This window comes from Rhodnius prolixus, unplaced genomic scaffold (genome assembly GCF_049639745.1).
Source record: "Rhodnius prolixus isolate KJV_2025 unplaced genomic scaffold, Rpr scaffold_10, whole genome shotgun sequence".
NCBI classification, from domain to species: Eukaryota; Metazoa; Arthropoda; class Insecta; order Hemiptera; family Reduviidae; genus Rhodnius; species Rhodnius prolixus.
The window spans coordinates 10,026,603-10,043,657 of NW_027411615.1; the positions used below are offsets into that span (position 1 = coordinate 10,026,603).

At 30.9% G+C, this 17,055-nt stretch overlaps 1 protein-coding gene across 4 annotated transcripts in view; it reads right to left on the minus strand.

Moving 5' to 3' along the window:
* The window catches only part of LOC141457231 (protein DOP1 homolog), a 28,742-nt gene extending 11,749 nt beyond the window's left edge, over positions 1-16,993 (minus strand). For all 4 annotated transcript variants that reach the window (XR_012460277.1, XM_074133911.1, XM_074133910.1 and 1 more), the window contains exons 1-24: positions 16,538-16,993; positions 14,265-14,355; positions 12,126-12,312; positions 11,824-11,989; positions 11,547-11,736; positions 10,378-10,553; positions 10,155-10,290; positions 9,803-9,939; positions 8,984-9,200; positions 8,162-8,897; positions 7,821-8,083; positions 7,472-7,731; positions 6,416-7,391; positions 5,562-5,791; positions 4,624-4,825; positions 4,258-4,535; positions 4,023-4,170; positions 3,293-3,477; positions 2,961-3,135; positions 1,916-2,037; positions 1,668-1,827; positions 1,466-1,591; positions 1,151-1,390; positions 956-1,076 (exon numbers count right to left, since the gene is read on the minus strand). Coding sequence is in view for 3 of the 4 variants with exons in the window: in XM_074133911.1 (XP_073990012.1) it covers positions 956-1,076; positions 1,151-1,390; positions 1,466-1,591; positions 1,668-1,827; positions 1,916-2,037; positions 2,961-3,135; positions 3,293-3,477; positions 4,023-4,170; positions 4,258-4,535; positions 4,624-4,825; positions 5,562-5,791; positions 6,416-7,391; positions 7,472-7,731; positions 7,821-8,083; positions 8,162-8,897; positions 8,984-9,200; positions 9,803-9,939; positions 10,155-10,290; positions 10,378-10,553; positions 11,547-11,736; positions 11,824-11,989; positions 12,126-12,312; positions 14,265-14,355; positions 16,538-16,593 (5,578 nt within the window). In the remaining variant the exon portion in view is untranslated. The remainder of the gene's footprint in view (positions 1-955; positions 1,077-1,150; positions 1,391-1,465; positions 1,592-1,667; positions 1,828-1,915; positions 2,038-2,960; positions 3,136-3,292; positions 3,478-4,022; positions 4,171-4,257; positions 4,536-4,623; positions 4,826-5,561; positions 5,792-6,415; positions 7,392-7,471; positions 7,732-7,820; positions 8,084-8,161; positions 8,898-8,983; positions 9,201-9,802; positions 9,940-10,154; positions 10,291-10,377; positions 10,554-11,546; positions 11,737-11,823; positions 11,990-12,125; positions 12,313-14,264; positions 14,356-16,537) is intronic.
* Positions 16,994-17,055: the final 62 nt, after the last annotated feature.

Below are 17,055 nucleotides of genomic sequence, written 5' to 3' on the forward strand. Positions count from 1 at the left end.
ACATGAAGACAAACTCCTTGCAATGGAAGTTAACTTTTCATACGTAGTCAGTGCATCTAAAAATTGTTGTAAAGCTGAATGCGATGAAGAGAAAATTTGGCCAACAAAATTATGAAAGCATGGGCCAAAGAAGTAAAAATAAAACTGCCTGAATAAAAGTTGAACTTAGGCAAAAGCAGTATAATGAACTTTTGCAATGATTTGCAAACTGTGATCTTCTAACACGTTTATAAATATATAAATCCTATCCCATAAATATCTTGGATATTAGATTTAGAAATTCGGTGGAAAATGATACTGGAACTGATTTGTGAAACGCCCTTTCTACAAAATTAAAATATTTGAATCTGCTATTGTTTAGTAATGTGGTGGCAAGGCTTGATTAAAGCATTTAAAAAAATGGGTGAAATTTGTTTTTTTCTTAAATTTTAAAATAAGAAATTCTGAAATAAAATTTGTATTAACAGTAGATAACCATAGTGATTGATTGAATCAATTTCTTCAGTTGAAAATTATGTAATTTGCAATTTATAGCTATTTTAAAAATCTTGAAAAAATTATATAACTTTTTAAAATTTTAAAGAAAAAACTAACTTAAAATGTAGTTATTTATTCGTCTTAGCTAGCTACTTTTAATGTTTATGACCGGTTTCGTATTTTTATCTACTCGTATTAGTTTAGTGTTGTTAGTACTATGTTTCTGTTATATAAATAGATTTGCTGACTCGTATATTCTGAATCCGAAACCATTCTGAAACATTAAAATCATGGTGCTACGACAGATAAAAATCAATGAAAAATAGTTATTTGAATTAATTAATCTTCAACGAATTTAACTAAGCGGAAATTACTCTAAAAATTATTTTAAGTAGCTCCGTCATAAAAGTAATGTAATTGTTTTTAACAGACCTTATATTTTCTTAAAACAAAAACAAAAGATATAACTGACTCGTACATTTATCTTCTTTATCAGGTGTAATGGCTGCGGGTTCCTCTTCTCTGACAGCAAGATTTCTCCTCAGCCAGGTAGTCTGTTCCAGACAAGCTCCTGCTATTGTTGTACAAGATTCTACCAACTTCAATAAATTTGTTAATTAAATATTAAATATAAATAATTATGTTTGAAATTTTACTTATAATCAAAACTTACCTTTGTCGTAATATCTTGTAAATCTTTTTGATCTTTTCTATCGGTAAATGGAGGACATCTCTGTATAAATTGACTTAAAGCACCTAATAAGAGAAACTGTGCTGGAGGACTTAAAGTTGGAGCTTCTTTTAATAACTGGAGTAATGAATTCCAACTGTCATACAGGCTCGAAGCAGCTACACTCTGGGTATAGTTAACGAATAATTCTAGAGCACTAACTTCAACGCTAACTGCTATTTCCTAATATTGTAAAAAATGCTATTCATTTTCAGTAAAACATTAAGAAAAAACATATAGTATACCTTTATTGCTTACCTGGTTCATGGCAGGCTGTTTTACTACTTGATTCAAAGTCTGTACGAGAGTATCAATAGGCATAGCTTTAATACCATTAAGTAACTGCACCAATACCCTTTGATCTTCACTTGCGTTAGGCATAACCTGACAGAAATGAAACCAAAGTTTTTAGGAAACATAAACTAAACTTGATTAAGATCAATTGACTCTAAACTATTACAATAACAGTCTGTTGTGTAGCTGTTGGCCTTCTTTCTCTCCAAACTACTGCCATAGCAGCTAAGAAACTAGTAGCGTGATGGACCGCTATTGGACTAAGAAAATCAAGAATTTGTTGCTTAACAACTCTAGGACTTCCAACCTCACAATTATCACCTTCCCTAAAAAATAAAAACAAAAAGCTATATACTAAACTTTCTAAAAACGATTGAATTAATTGAAAATATTCTTTTATACTTGAAAAGTGACCTTTCTTTCCTTTTAATTAAAGCTTGCCAGAGTACAGCAACGCTTGCTATTACTCGAGGAAGATGGCCAAGTACGGATTTTCTGGCCGAAATCTGGGCATCATTGCGTTCCTTACTTTGCTCCTGAAAGAAGAACTTTATGTTACTGCTTGTTATCATAACGATTGGATAATATAATGGACTCTTTTGAACACTCAAGAGCCTATTTGAGATCTCAGCCTATCCCGAATGGGGTAATAAGGCAAACCGTATTAGGAATTAGGGAGCTACAAATCTCTATTTGGTCTCTGAAGAGACGTACAAAGAAGCTCGCTCCAACGGAAACATAACAAAAAGAAAGGGAGGTGATGAATCAGTTAATTTGTCAATCATATGTGGGGAGTTGAGTTAAGGGAAAATGAGGTGGTTAATTGAAATCAAGAAAGAAAAGAATTGTAACAAAAATACCTGGGACACAGAATACAGGAAAATTATGATGAATCTAAAATCCTAAAGAAATTGATTAAAAAGATGCTTCTAAAGTGAAGAGTAAGAAAAGGATAGTGGTTCGAAGAGATAGTGGAAGCGAGTTTAATCAAAAGTTATTTTATTACTCATAAATATGTGGGAGCAAAAGGTTTGTCACATCAGGCTCCTGAGGATGAAAGAAAGAAAAATAAACATAATGGATAGAAGGTAAGAATATTTTGGAGAATTACTGAATGTAGGGAAATACCTAAGTAGCTAAGTCTACGCCTCATCAAATTATATAGTGATGAAATTTTAATACAATAATTACAGACAAAGTTACGTTATTTATAATAGTAAACATGAAAAAGATTTATAAAAGCCATCTTCTATAATACATTTGAAAAGAGCACACTGATAGGAAGAGCACAAGCTGATGAATATTTTAAGAGATATAAAACTATTGCTCAATAAGAAACAGAGATAGAGAAATAGCGAGATTAAATTATTTCACACATTCAATACACATTGTGCACATGAGAGCAATAATGATATAGTAGCACCCCCTTAGATATATTTGCAGAATTTAAAACACTTACTGTCTGAGGTGGGCTGGACATGAACAAATGAGTTAAATTACTAAATATCTGAGAGGATGACGCCCCTCCAGATGTTAGCTGTGATTGATTGAATGCAGTTGACGTATCAAGTAGGCAAAAATGACAGAGAACAGTTAGCGCTTCAATTTGTGTTATTCCATAATCAGCTGGGAACCTGGAATCAATAATTAATAATAAAAAATAAAATAAATGTTCAAATAAAAAAGTGTTTCAAGAGATGTCTAGAAAATCCTTGTATATCATCTATCTATATTCTAAAGTTATTTAAAAAAGTAATTAATAATAATAATAATAATATAATACGAACTAACCCAGTCGATCCAGCTGCAGAATAACAATGCGATAATTCTTCTATATTGTGGCATATTTGTTTTAGAGCTGTGGTAACAACCTTAGTGAGGGCAGCACCTTGGTAAGGCAGAGAACATGCTACTAAAGCAGTCCAATGTGCGTGAGTGTGCCTAGACTGAGGTTGAACGTCTAATGCTCGAGATATCTATCAATAATTAACACTTCTATTATTCGCAAAATAAAGAATAAACCAAGTTTCAGAAAATAACATTTATCTAGGCAATAAGCTTATCCTACTTCAAAAATGTACTTTTTTATTTTCACATTTAACAGAAGAGGTATTGCGATCCTGACACATTTTCGAAATTTACCAGAACTTTTTTAGTTTTTGTTAATCCAACGAAGTGGTTTATAAAAAACTGAAATTTTGGTTATATATTTAACCCTAATTTAATAAGTAGAAAGGCGACATATTCCCCTCTAACCCTCCAAAGAAGCCTAACCATCAGTTTCGCCCAGAGGTATTTTCCCCAAAATAAAAGTTTTAGAAGTACTTATACTTTGTGTAAACTCAAAATCAAAATTTTGACAAAATCGCAATACTTGCTTGCACCTAGTATGGTAAGGAAAAATAAAAATTAATGGTTTTTACGAATTCTTAAGACATATGTAACTATAATACCAGTCAATAGAAACTCCCTTTTTTAAGAATCTCAACAAAATTAAATACTTTCTAAAAATGGAACATACTATTGTAAGAAATAAAGGTTGCTGGGGTATTGAATTTCCATTGATATATTTTAACTCATTTGTTTCTGGTGGTATGTCTGCCGAGACACTTTTTTCTCCTCTATGATTTTGTACTTCATATTCTAGTATAATTAAAAACAACAATAACCTGAAATTTTAATTTGTTACAGTTAGCTGAAATTAAAAGAAACAAAAAATAAAAACAAAGTTGCGACAAATACAATTCAATAGTAACCTTATAAGCTGTTTTTGAAGTGTTTCTGAATGCCTTGGAAGGCGATCTCTACTGCCACCAAATCCTTCATTAAATCTTAAAACTTGATATGACAGATGTCCATTATTATATTTCGGATGATATACACTACTTAACACGCAATGTAATAATACTTTAAACAGTTTTAAACGCGAAAATAGGTCAGCTAAATAACAAGCTAAACTTTTACTGCTTTCTCTTACAATATCTATCAAATGACTGCACAGTAATGTTAATACTTCTGTACAACTTATTTGTACCTGAAACGCATTACAAATATATATATAAATCTTTAAAAATTCAAGTAATAATAGCCTTATTGCAATTATTTCATAAAACTGCACATACCTCTTTGTTACCAATCACATCTTGCCTTGTAATATTTACATTTTCTAAATTAGGATAATAACTTCTAATAAAATATAAACAAGTAATGATTATAACCTCCAAATACATTGCACTTCGAATATTAGTTCCTTCTAAGTCTCCTGCAAATCCTCTTCCAAAAAGAGATTTTCTATGTCGTGCTACTAATTTTAAAATAGTCGATCTGTAAATAACGAAATTAGTTTACATCTAGAGATAAAAACAAACATAATTAAAAGGTAATGTATGCTTTACGTTACGAAATGAACATCTGTTTGAAAGGACGGTAAATAGAGGACAAATGTAATTATCTGAATCGGCAAATTTTTTTTATATTTTTATCGAAGGAATGAAACTCAACTAACCAAGCTTTTTTTTTCTTTTCCTACTTTAAAATGTAGGAATTAATCTTACTTTTTTTAAATGACATGGGAAAAGTTAACCAGTTTGTTATCTGATTTGACCACTTTGTTTGTTAAGACATTGTTTTAGAAATTAGAAAAAAATATATTAGATTGCATTCAAGCTCACTGTAAATTAAACACTTAACTCCTGGAACCTTCATTTTAAGAATAGGTACTTCAAAAACCATTAAATAATCTTAAATTTAAAAAATGAATTCTAACTAAATATCTTCTGTATGAGTCTTTACGTCCATCTACCTAAAGTTTTCAGTTGAACCATTTATAAAATCCAAGGTTTTGACGGAGAATCAAACTATATCACAACTCACATTAGTTTAACGGGCCTCGATTCTAAACGCTCGGTTATCGTGGCGCTATGTGTAAGATTAATAATTAATTGAGCGCTTATAAATGAAAAGCATGATTACCTTCGTAATTAGCAATATTAGAGAATCAGTTCAGTTCAGAGAGAGCATGCGTATTCTATAGTTTATGTTTTTGCAATTAATAACTTACCTTGATACAAGACCAGTAGTAGATGAAGCACAAATAAATGCCCTTGGGTTGCTCAACAGTATATTCCTTAGGGTTTCCATTGCATATAATACTTTATCACTGTCATATTTGTTACGATAAAGTAATAGGTGTGAATGAAGATGATCTATATTATTTCCATGTGAGGTAATGGTTGACTGATAGTGCAATTTTCGAAACTGAGGCTTTGGCTTAAGTGGCGGTTTGATAAGCTACAAAAAAAAAAAAAAAAAAATCTCGTTAATATTTACGACGCCTAAATATGCAAATTCCCTTTAGACTGGTTGAGGATAAGCTCAAATTCTCTGAAGCGAATATATGTATAAGAAATTCACAAGATTTTCCGTCTTGTCACACTTTGTATTTTTCAAAACAAAATAATAATTTTAATGACGTGAAAGGGGCATCCAAATATTCATCTAGATAGTGGGATGCAATAACTTTAGCAGCTGTTTTACATGAATAGGTTTAGCAGCTAATATACAATATAACATCGTTCTAAAATTGATTTTCTCATTGTTCTAAAGAAATATCACTTCTCATTTTAAGAGATTAGTTCCTGAATTTTTTTACTAGGTCCCACAAATCCTCAGTATCCCTTGAAGAGATTGAACAAAAGTAACAGTTCTTTACGGTGACATGTTTTTAACTTTGCTCTCTTCGGTAAATATCTCATATAAAATATATAAATTCAAGGAAGGCATTAGCACCTAAAGCCTTCTCAGTGCAGTTACTAAAGGAGGAAAGCTGCATAAGTTCGAAACAAGGACACCATTAGCAGCAAAAAATAAAAAGTAGAAGAAATAAAGCTAACTTGAAATACACAAGGTACTTACTTCAGTATCACCGGACAAAATCGCAACTCTATCTAATAAATCTGATAAAATATCTTCCACTACCGTCATAGTATCTTCTTTTCCTGCATTAAAATATTCTTCGGCTACTGTGGATTCTTCAAGATCACTACTGTCCAAATCTTTACCAGGAAACGACCAGCTTCTTACTAATTCACTATTATCTAGACAAGGAATTGTTGACAAACCATCACTAGAAAATGAACCACGGTTCAAACGAGTTGACAGACTTTCACCTTCACTCACTTTGGTAAATAAAGTATCGGATAAATTCAACAAATCAACTGAAGATATTTTTAAAGCTTCATTTATTGCAAATGATTTTTTATTTAATTCTTTTTGAAGAGCAGGAAACGATCTATTTCTAAGAACACCTTTACTTTCAAAAGTATCATCTTTTTGAGATTTATCTAAAACTAGACTATCAACTTCTTCAAAATATTCATCGAAATCTGTATTTATTTCAGTACTTTCTGATGTAAAAGGATTAATATATAATGAAATATTCTGGTGCATTTCTTTTTCAGTATTTTGATGGGCATCTTCTACATGTTCTTCATCATTATGCTTTTCAGTAACGTACTTTTGATTAAGATCTGTAACTTGTCCAGTGATAGCAGTTACGGCTGTCACCTGTTTATCTTTTTTTCTAGCAATAATTTCTTTCTTTTGATCAATATGATATATAACTGTACCATCAACCGAACTAATAGCGCAGACATTTTTTAATTCTTCTTTACTAGCAGTGTTTTCTATTGGTTTAGCATCTTCATGTTTAATTCTTATATGTAAAACACTTAATCTAGCTGTTGAAGGATCCAGTAGAATGTATAAAATAGGATCAAGTATTCTGTGTACATCTCCTCGCATTAAAGAATGTAGTAGCCATTCTTGAGCTTCCATTTTCAGACAATCACTTTCAGGTAATTTCAAATTATCAAGCATCTTCAGCATAGACCTGCAAATTATAGATTATTTTTTTTTTTGTATACAAATTAAAACAATAAAATTTGATACTTCTGAGAATCTAATACTTACTTATAAAAAATATCAGATATCCTAAGTGAATTCCCCATTTTGGCATTTACCTCCCTCCCAATATGCCACAATGAAGAAAATCTTCTAAACGATTCTAGACGGTCAATTTGATTTCCTGCTTGTCCTTTTAAATAATGTCCAATACATGATTCTACGATATCACTATTAGAGAGGGCACTATGTAATTGATGTAATAATTCAACACAACGGACTTGATATTCTCCATCACCCAATTGTGTCCACAACCAGTGAGCTATTACCTGCAACATGGTTATAGTTAAAGAATTAAAATTTATTCTTCAGTAAAATTTACGAAAGCTTATTTCTTATATATTTAGGACATTTTTACCTGAAAGATGAAAGTATGTTTTTCCATGTATTTCAAGTGAGCGGGAGTTAACAATGGTATTATTAAAAGAGGAGTAGTAACACCTTCATCCGACAAAGAGGATGTCGAGACCAATGATTGCGCAGTAGTGCATAGAACTACTAAATCTAATAACGTTGTAATCGCGACCAGCTGTAGCGGCACAGAAGAATTTAACCAACATGCACATACAATCAGGACACGGAGCCATTCAGGAAGGAATTCTGCTCCGCTACTATCTTTTCCTAAGACCAATATAAACATTATATTTGCTATAAAATATTATTAAAACACATCTTACAAGTTATTTTTAAATCACTTACCGCAGCATTCACTATCTAAAACATTTCTTGAATTAGGTGACTGGAAAAAAGTTTGCAAAGTTGATAAGTCAACTAAAAGGCGAGAAGCCACACTCATGGGTTCTACCCATTCTTTTCCTTTTGCACACAACCCGTCGATGAATGCAACAGTAGATTTAGTATCGTTAGATGGGTTTTTGGAAATAATAGACACTAAAAGAGTATCCAACTGTTTCAATGTTTCTTCTGAATTAGGAACCCTAATCTTCAAAGCTTCAAGTAGTGTAGATATACTTTTCGTTTCACCGACTTTAAGGCGAGTACCGTATGTAAATGTTACATAAAAACGTTCATATTGTCGTAAACACTGTTCAAGTAGAGAATCACTTTTTTCAAATGTTGTTTCATCACTAGGTAATTCTAATTTTTCATCAATACTTGAAGAATCAGTATTCTGATTATAATCAGAAGATGTAGAATCTTGTTGTATGGATGTGACCATAGAACTATCGGAAGGATCTTCTGAACTTTCAAACTGGCTTGAAGATTGTGGTCGTATGATAATTGGCTGTACACGAGTAAGTATTTTTGCACACAACTGTAAACCTTTGGATATTTGTACAGAAGTTAATGTGTCACAATGGTTAGATAAAAGTGTCACTATTTGTAAGAAAAGAGCAGGTAAATGTTCACTTGGGGTATCAGTATAAGTCTCCAACGAAACTATGTCGAGTAAAAATTCAGTAAGAGTACAAATCTGCAACAAAAAGGGAGCAAACTTAGTTCACTAAGAAAATAATTACTTAATGTACCCATAAAACAATATGTTAAAACCAAAATTACCTCAACTATGCCAGGGTCACCACTGGATACTCTCTTTACAGGATTTTCCAAATCTATAGATGCTGAAGAATTCTTAGAACATGCTGTGTTAAATAATTTTCCAATATACTGCCATAGATAGCGTGGCTCCAATGATCCAAACAACAGATTGGCACATTTTAATAATTCAACTGCATTTGATGATTTGGAATCCGTATTATAGCATAAAAATAACAGTCTAAACAACGGACATTGGACCATAATTTATTAGAGAACATTAAAATCTTTAATATTCAGATTATAGTACAATTGTATTACCAAGAAAGAAAGAATGATAGAAATATGAATGCTACAATTATTCTAATTTTAAAATCAAATTAGATTAGCGTAAAAAGTTTTTAAAACTAAACTTTAAATATACGAGTATATGGTTAGTATTAAATCAAGTGCAATTACGTAGAATTATAAAGTAGGGAAAATACTTTCGAGAACATCTTGATTTCTTATTCCGAAATAATAATTAGTTATTCTAGTCAACAGATTTTCTTAAAACTTTAAATTTTAATGTTGATTAATTACTTTAACATTACACAGGGGAAGGAGTAGCATATTTCTGAAGTGATTATTTTAAGTGGAATCTTAAGTGCGAGTTTTAAATCTTATATGGGCCGCAGCTCTCAAGAAGAAAAAGGCTTCTCTTGATATTTCTACGAACCAACTATCTAAGGATGAAAACTAGTCAATGCTTCAATGTCTTAGTAGGGGATAGATTAGCAGGACTGACAGTTTATACTTCACATTAAGAAAAAACTTCGGCAGTAATTAAAACGATTCACTTACCTAAATATTTCAAATAATATATCATCAACTATTACATCTCCTATCTCATGCTTATCCAAAAGAGATACTAGCACTTTATATGGTTTAAGATCATGAGGTGTCAATCCAATCGCATTATCTAAGATAATTTTGATTGCCTGCAAAACAGTTCAATATTAGGACCATATGTCCAATAACAATTTTTCACAGAACCAAGTACAGAAAAGCTATGACTCATACCCTTTCAAAGACAACGTAACCTCTGTATCACGGTTATATTTGATCGAGCTATCAACTAACCTAATTAAAAGCTACTAAATAGATAATTCATCAACATTATCTAGACTGAAAGAGGAAGAAAGAAAGTATATACCTTAACCAGCATTTCTTTTGAAAATACTTCAAAATAACTTGTGCTTTTAGAATTAGCTTTCGCTTTTCTCAATAAAGGATGATGGGATAGAACTGTCATGTTTACTTCGGATCCTAATAACCATGCATACAATCGTCTGTAAAAAAAAGAAGAAGCAATTATGATACACATCGATTAAATACATTACAAATTAGTCAACGTTTTGATAAAACTTGTGTTTTACCTATTTAACGACATATCTCGTCGTAATATTGTAGAAAGCGATGCGGTCACCAGTCTTATCATGTCATCAGTAGTTAAATGACTATTATGCATCGGAAATCCTAAAAGAAATAAATCTAAAGCACACCTCTGTACAAGTACACTACTATCCTGTACGCAAGCCATTAGGCCACAAACCTGGAAATGAATGAAACATTATTTATATAATTTTTATTTTTTATTGGTTTACAAAGAAATTGGTTTGTTGGTTACATATTATGAACTGAAAAATTATATAGTTAAATGTTTATAAAACCGTATTGTACGAGGTTAATTCTGGTAGTGGACAGAGGTAGAGAAAGTAAAAGTACCCGCAAACTGTTTGTGAGTATAGCTCATAAATCGATTTTAGTATCTCTAAAAAGTTAGCTGTTTTACTATTTTGGTAACACCAGCAAAATCTTATTCCTAAACAACCGAATTGGGTTCCAATGAGTTTTAAAAATATTTTTCATTGATATTTAGAATATTTGGGAGAAATAGTTTCACATTTTAGAAGTTTCAATTCAGATAAGTTATTACATAAATTGAATTTCTGTCAAATCCACTTTCTCATCTTGGATTATGAAGATAAGGCTTTCGTAGTAACTTATGCAAAAGATTCACTTACATTTATTCCATTTATTGGTTAATTTAAAGTCATCGCAACTGGAATATTAATAGTTTTCTATAAAAGATTAATGTGGAATCTAGTTTCTACTAATTTCGATATTTTGTGTACTTCCTTGTCCACATACTTTTCCCATGATTTCCTCTTTAATTGGGTTCACCCACAATTTGTTACTTAAATTATTCCACTACTCTCCGAACTTGAAGAATCTCTTTCTTTCAAGAATTTGTGGGAAATACTTTCAAAAATATTTATATTTTATGAAGGAAATAAATTCTAAATCACTTGAAACCTGATGGGAAATAGATTTTTGCTACACAACTTAATACCGTATATACGTGACATGTCTCACCTGAATAGTAGACTGTCAGAAAGTATAGTAACATCAATTAATAATTTATTTCCAAAAGCCAACAATGTTGTGTCACTATTCTTTTAATACATATACAATACATATACAGTCATCCTACTTTTAATTTATAAAATTTATTTATTTTTCATTACGATATGTAATTTCTTACCATCGTCTCTATATTACTTCCCATTATATGAGACTGATCTTCTGTTGGGAGTTTTCTGTTGAAATGGGCTAGGAGAAAAGTTATTGCAGGAAGTCTAACACAGGAATTTGATGCTAAACAATCCCATAAACAACCGTAGAAATGAACTGGGCCAACACCTTCGCATACCTTCTCTAATAGAGAATTCGTCCTAAACAAACAGCAATAAAACATGAAATTCTGTAAAACAAAAAAAAACAAAAAAGTTTAAAAAAACAATGAAAAATAAAATAGTTACCGAACATAATGATCAGAACCCTCTTCCAAACCTGGTAAAACCCCACTAAGAAATCCCGACAATGCAGGCCTTAAACGATGACCCAAAGGAACGAAATGAGTTTCATAAACAGTCAATAAGGCAGGCCTTACTTTCATGGCAGCATGTCCCAATAATGGAAATAATCCTATAAAAAGTAATATGCAAATTAATATACTTTAAAAATGTCGTTCTAAATTATTTTAAACCACCAAAGTAACCAAACAAAAATAATTTACGGACAAAACTTATCTACAGTTTCGAAATTTTTAATAAATAATTACCTGCACTATAAATAAAAAGTTCATGGCTAAGTCTATTTGTGCCCATTGATTTGAAAATTAAATCGTAGGTTTCTAAAGCTTTCAAATGTACTCCGAACGGTAGAGCAGGATGCATGCATTGTGCAAGTCTTTTGCTAATTTTTATTCTTCTAGGTATTACTGGAAATTTGGTATTGGAGACAATTACCTAGTAATTTAAAAATCAATGAAATAAAAATTAACATATTTACTAGAAGACATTATTCATATAGATAAACAAAGTAAGGTAAATAAACAAAGTAACTATCGCTAAAGAATACTCTCACAACAGATTTACGAAATATGTTACGCCCGAAATAAAAAGCCCGTTTTTTGCAAGGATTACAGTACTTCTCGACAATATTTTAGGCTGTTTAACACATAGATAAAAGAAGTAAGCTTTATTCCTTAGATTATTGCACGGTGTATGTATTTCAAGCAGGGGTTTTCATTAAATTCTTGTATGCCATTATGGATTTAATAGAAAGAATATCTGGTAGCTGAAGAGGACCGGGAAATAATGTACGTCATTAATTGCACGATCTGAACATATTACAAGGCTAAATTCACTTAAAACAGATCTGGCACTTTGAGCTATCCCAATACTGAACACGTACCTAGCCAATACCGATAAATTATCAAAACATAGACTACTGGCGCCTGATAGCTACTATATACAGAGGTAAATGGAAAATTCAAGAGTAGATGTAGTGTCACTAATTGTTTTTGGTGTAGAGCTAAAGCCCACATTACCATTAAGAAAGTCTATAAAGTTAAGCCAAAGAAAACACCGGTTCCAGACATGTACAGTTCTAGATTCCTGACGTGTAGCAGTGTAGCAAGAGAACAAATGACATCCATAAATGTCAAATGACAGGCCGTTATAGGTGCGTTACTTCTTATTTCTTTGAACTAGTAAGTACTTGTTAGATATAAGTTGTATTTCTCAATAAAACACAATAACACAGAATATGGATGAAGAAATAATTATTAATAAAACATATTAAAAGCATTATAAACTACTCATATGGCTTCAGAGATACTTAAAAAGAGAATCCAAATTGTAATGAAAAAATCTCTTTGATCCAGTCCTTCTCTGGTGTACCGCAGGGTTCCCACTTTGGGTTCACACTATTTCAAGCAATAAAAGATGTTTTCTTCCTTAAGTTTGCCGATGATATTAAAGTTTTTTCTTCTTTTTACCCCTACACTGCTCTTGTTAGCTTTTCTTAGATGGTGCATGGCTATTGACGTCGACGTGCTGAGCATAAATTTACTAGAAAACCATCACATACGTCCTTCATATAAAAATTTGGAAGCGCTTAGTTAAAAAAGAGTCTCTTCTATTTGTTTGACCAGGGATTCGATGGGAAGTTTGATTTTGTTGACCACAAAAATTAAAGAGGAGGCCTGCAGATGAGAGATTTATTTTCTGCTATTCTCGCGACTTTTGTAGTGTACATTCTTACTATCTACTACACGATTCTCTCGTTAGACCTCAATAAGCCACTGTCAACTGGTCACCATCTTACAAAGTGCATATAAACGCTTTAGAACAGCGATAATTTCTAAGGTGGTTACTTTAGATTCACAACTGATATCTCAATCTTAAAGTAAAAATTAAATCTCCCACTCCTTTTCAATCGTAGGGAAATATCTGGAACTAATGTTTCTCGTCAGATTCTCAACTCCTACATCGAAAGCCTTAAATTCTCTCCCACATCTTCTTCAGTGTTCTTTCCGTCAAACGCTGAAAATATACGCTTTTCTGCACATCCTATTCCATGTTCGACTATTTCCTTTACTCACCTGTCTCCAGGATGTGTGAAGGTAACCATCTCGGTCTGGATTTTTTAGTTTGGGTATAGCTGGGATGAATAGAACAGTTGAAAATAGATTATTTGCATTAATTCTTACACTTTATTGTATTTCAAACTTCAAGTGTACCTAATTTATTGTATATCGTGTAAATTTTACATTTGTTTTGTGTAATTATATAATCTCATGTTTTATTTTATTTTTGTAAATGTATCATTGATCCGTACTTAGGTAAATAAATAATGTACATAAAATAGGGGGAAAAAATACGGCGCTTTTGAAATTTTAAATAAAATTTTTCACCTTATTTAATTTTCCTAATGCTGCTATCAAGTCAGCCCATTCACTGCTGTATTCAAAATTTTTCAGTGCCTTGTCCACAGCATTTACATACCTGAAAGAGCGTACGTGAATAATAATATTAATAATATAAAAACAATACATAAATCAATCGGTAAAAGATTACGAGATAGTAAGTAAAAAAAAAATCAATCAAAATAAGAAAGAAATTGCAATCATAGCGTTCATTTATTTTTGGAATGCCCTTGATAGTAAATGAGTAGTAACTCAATTATTCATTTAATTGAACGAAACTGGTATTCTCCTTAAGCTGCTTGAAATTCAAACCAATTTACGAACTTTATCTAGGAAAAATATTGTTACTTTTTAAACAGATATCAATTAATTTTTCTAAACAATACAGAAAACATTTCAATTTTTAAATATTTTTCGGCTATATAACGAATCTAAAAATTTACAATTTTTTTTTCTTATATGTTGCTGAGTTAGTGGTAATTCGAAAATTGTATAATTTATCCACCCGATAGTTTCTTAAATCCCTCTCTGCAATTTTCCGCCAAATTAAGTTGTTTTTTTTTAACTTTTCTAAAATGATAAATTCCTTATCATTATTTACTTTAAACGACTTTAAATTGCTTTACTAAATGACCAACTTTTTAGACCAATTTATTACTTTGCTTTACACTTCAAATAATACTTTGAATCAAATTAATATCTGTTTGTGAAACCCTTTTATATTCAAATTACGTCTTTTATGAAACACTTAATAATCCTTTATTGGTCAATTTGATAATAGTTGTATCGGCGTATTCTAAAAATTTGCTAAAATGATTTTTTATATACAAGTGTTTTTCCTTATACAGTTATTATCTATGCCCTTGTTTCAGATCTATTTCCATCAATTTGGAAGAGTACTGTTAATTTGGTTGAACAAATAGTTCTTGCATTATAAACAAAATGAAATCCTTAATGCAATGAGAAAGGAATACCATACGATAGTCATTAACAAATTTAAACGCAAGACCCTTAATGGGTGAGAACTAGACACTTTTGCAGCGTCTTAGCGCCTCTTTGGATATCTAATCCCAAAAATTGCAAACAACATCCAATATTGACCATTCTAACATACACCTAAGGTCTTGCAGAGATAACAACTACTGCGTTTAGCGAACCTACTACATTTAAACTTTTTACTCAAAATGCAACTTTTGATATTTACAAATTGCTCTCTACGTCGTTCCAGTGTGTTCTATGAACTAAAGTTTTTCTCCATATATTTTATATTATAAGGTTGGTGTACATTCTGCCCTGTCTGCTTGTAAACTGAGTGTGATCCTGACAATAAGCCCTTAAGATGACCTAGTCCCTAGGTAGAAAACTCGGCAAAAATAAAAATCATGACTGAAACTGGCATTATTTTTTTTCTTCCTATTGTAACATATTAAATTTAGGAGCAAAATAATTAGGGCTTAATTAGCTGAAAAAGTTAATATTTTAATTGTAAACAGCAATTAAAAGTAAGGCCCGTTTTATATTTGGGGTAGATATTTTATACTTATTCACATTCAAAATTATCTCTTTAATTTCTACCTTGTATCTAACAATTGAAACACCCTAAAATTTTTCGGTTTGCCCCATTATTTTTTTTTCTAGATAAAATTTTGACAATTAAATTTGATATCGAAACTAGTTATTATTAATTGTTCCTTTGGGGAAGTGATCAATAAGTTATAGAAATTTATGTGAGTGTTTCATTTCCAAACCCTTACGGATTTGAATTTTCTATAATAGAATATAAAATAGAAATATCACATGCATCATGTAATTACATCACAACATTAGCGCATTTATGATATATGTTTAGCAAAAAAGGCTTCTTATCGCCATCTATAGATTTATGAAATATGACTAAAAAAGATAACAAACCCCACCCGAAGGATCTTCTAATGGTAGTTGGTCAATTTCCCATTTTTGATGTCAGGTTTCTTTGATCTTAAACTTAATTCTTAAACATAATAACTGCAGCACTTCAAAATACAAATAAAACTACTCTCAAGTTAAATTAAAAACTATTTTCAACGTGAACGAATGTCTTACAAACACCGAATAACTAAACATATTAAAATAGAAGAGAATAAAATAGAATAGAAATCACTAGTGGACATATATAACATGATATAATATAGATGAAATGTAAATGATATTAAATATATAAAGAATAATATTGACTCACAAAATCTGTGAATCTACGTACATATTAAAAATGTAGTACTTACACCCTATATTTGGAATCTTTCATCAATTCATATTCTTCCAAAGCTATAGGCCCCATTTTTTATAAAAATAACAGCACTGTTGTAGTGAGTGGACTATTTAATTAAAAATGAACAAATTCGAAGTTTCTTGAAAATAAGGAAGAGCATAATTCTACTCTTCAATCTAAATTACTTCATAGATCAGAAAACACACTTCACAATCTTGCCTTACTAACCAGATCTTTATCACGAACCACAACTGGATTAAATGATACATGTAATTGAAAAGTAAAACCCATTTTCAATCATGCAGGTTGGTGAAGGGCAAATGATAGATAAATTACACAATATTGTAATAGTGAACAACAAAAAATGTAAATTCATATAAATTTTAGTATTTCTTTAAGTAAGATAACTAAAAAAAAATATGAATCAGCTTGAATAAATTGAGTACTCGTTATTGCTGGAGAAAAAAGAATCATTGAAACTTAAAAATGCTATTAATTAAGCTGTGGTGTAATGGAACGATTTGATTAACA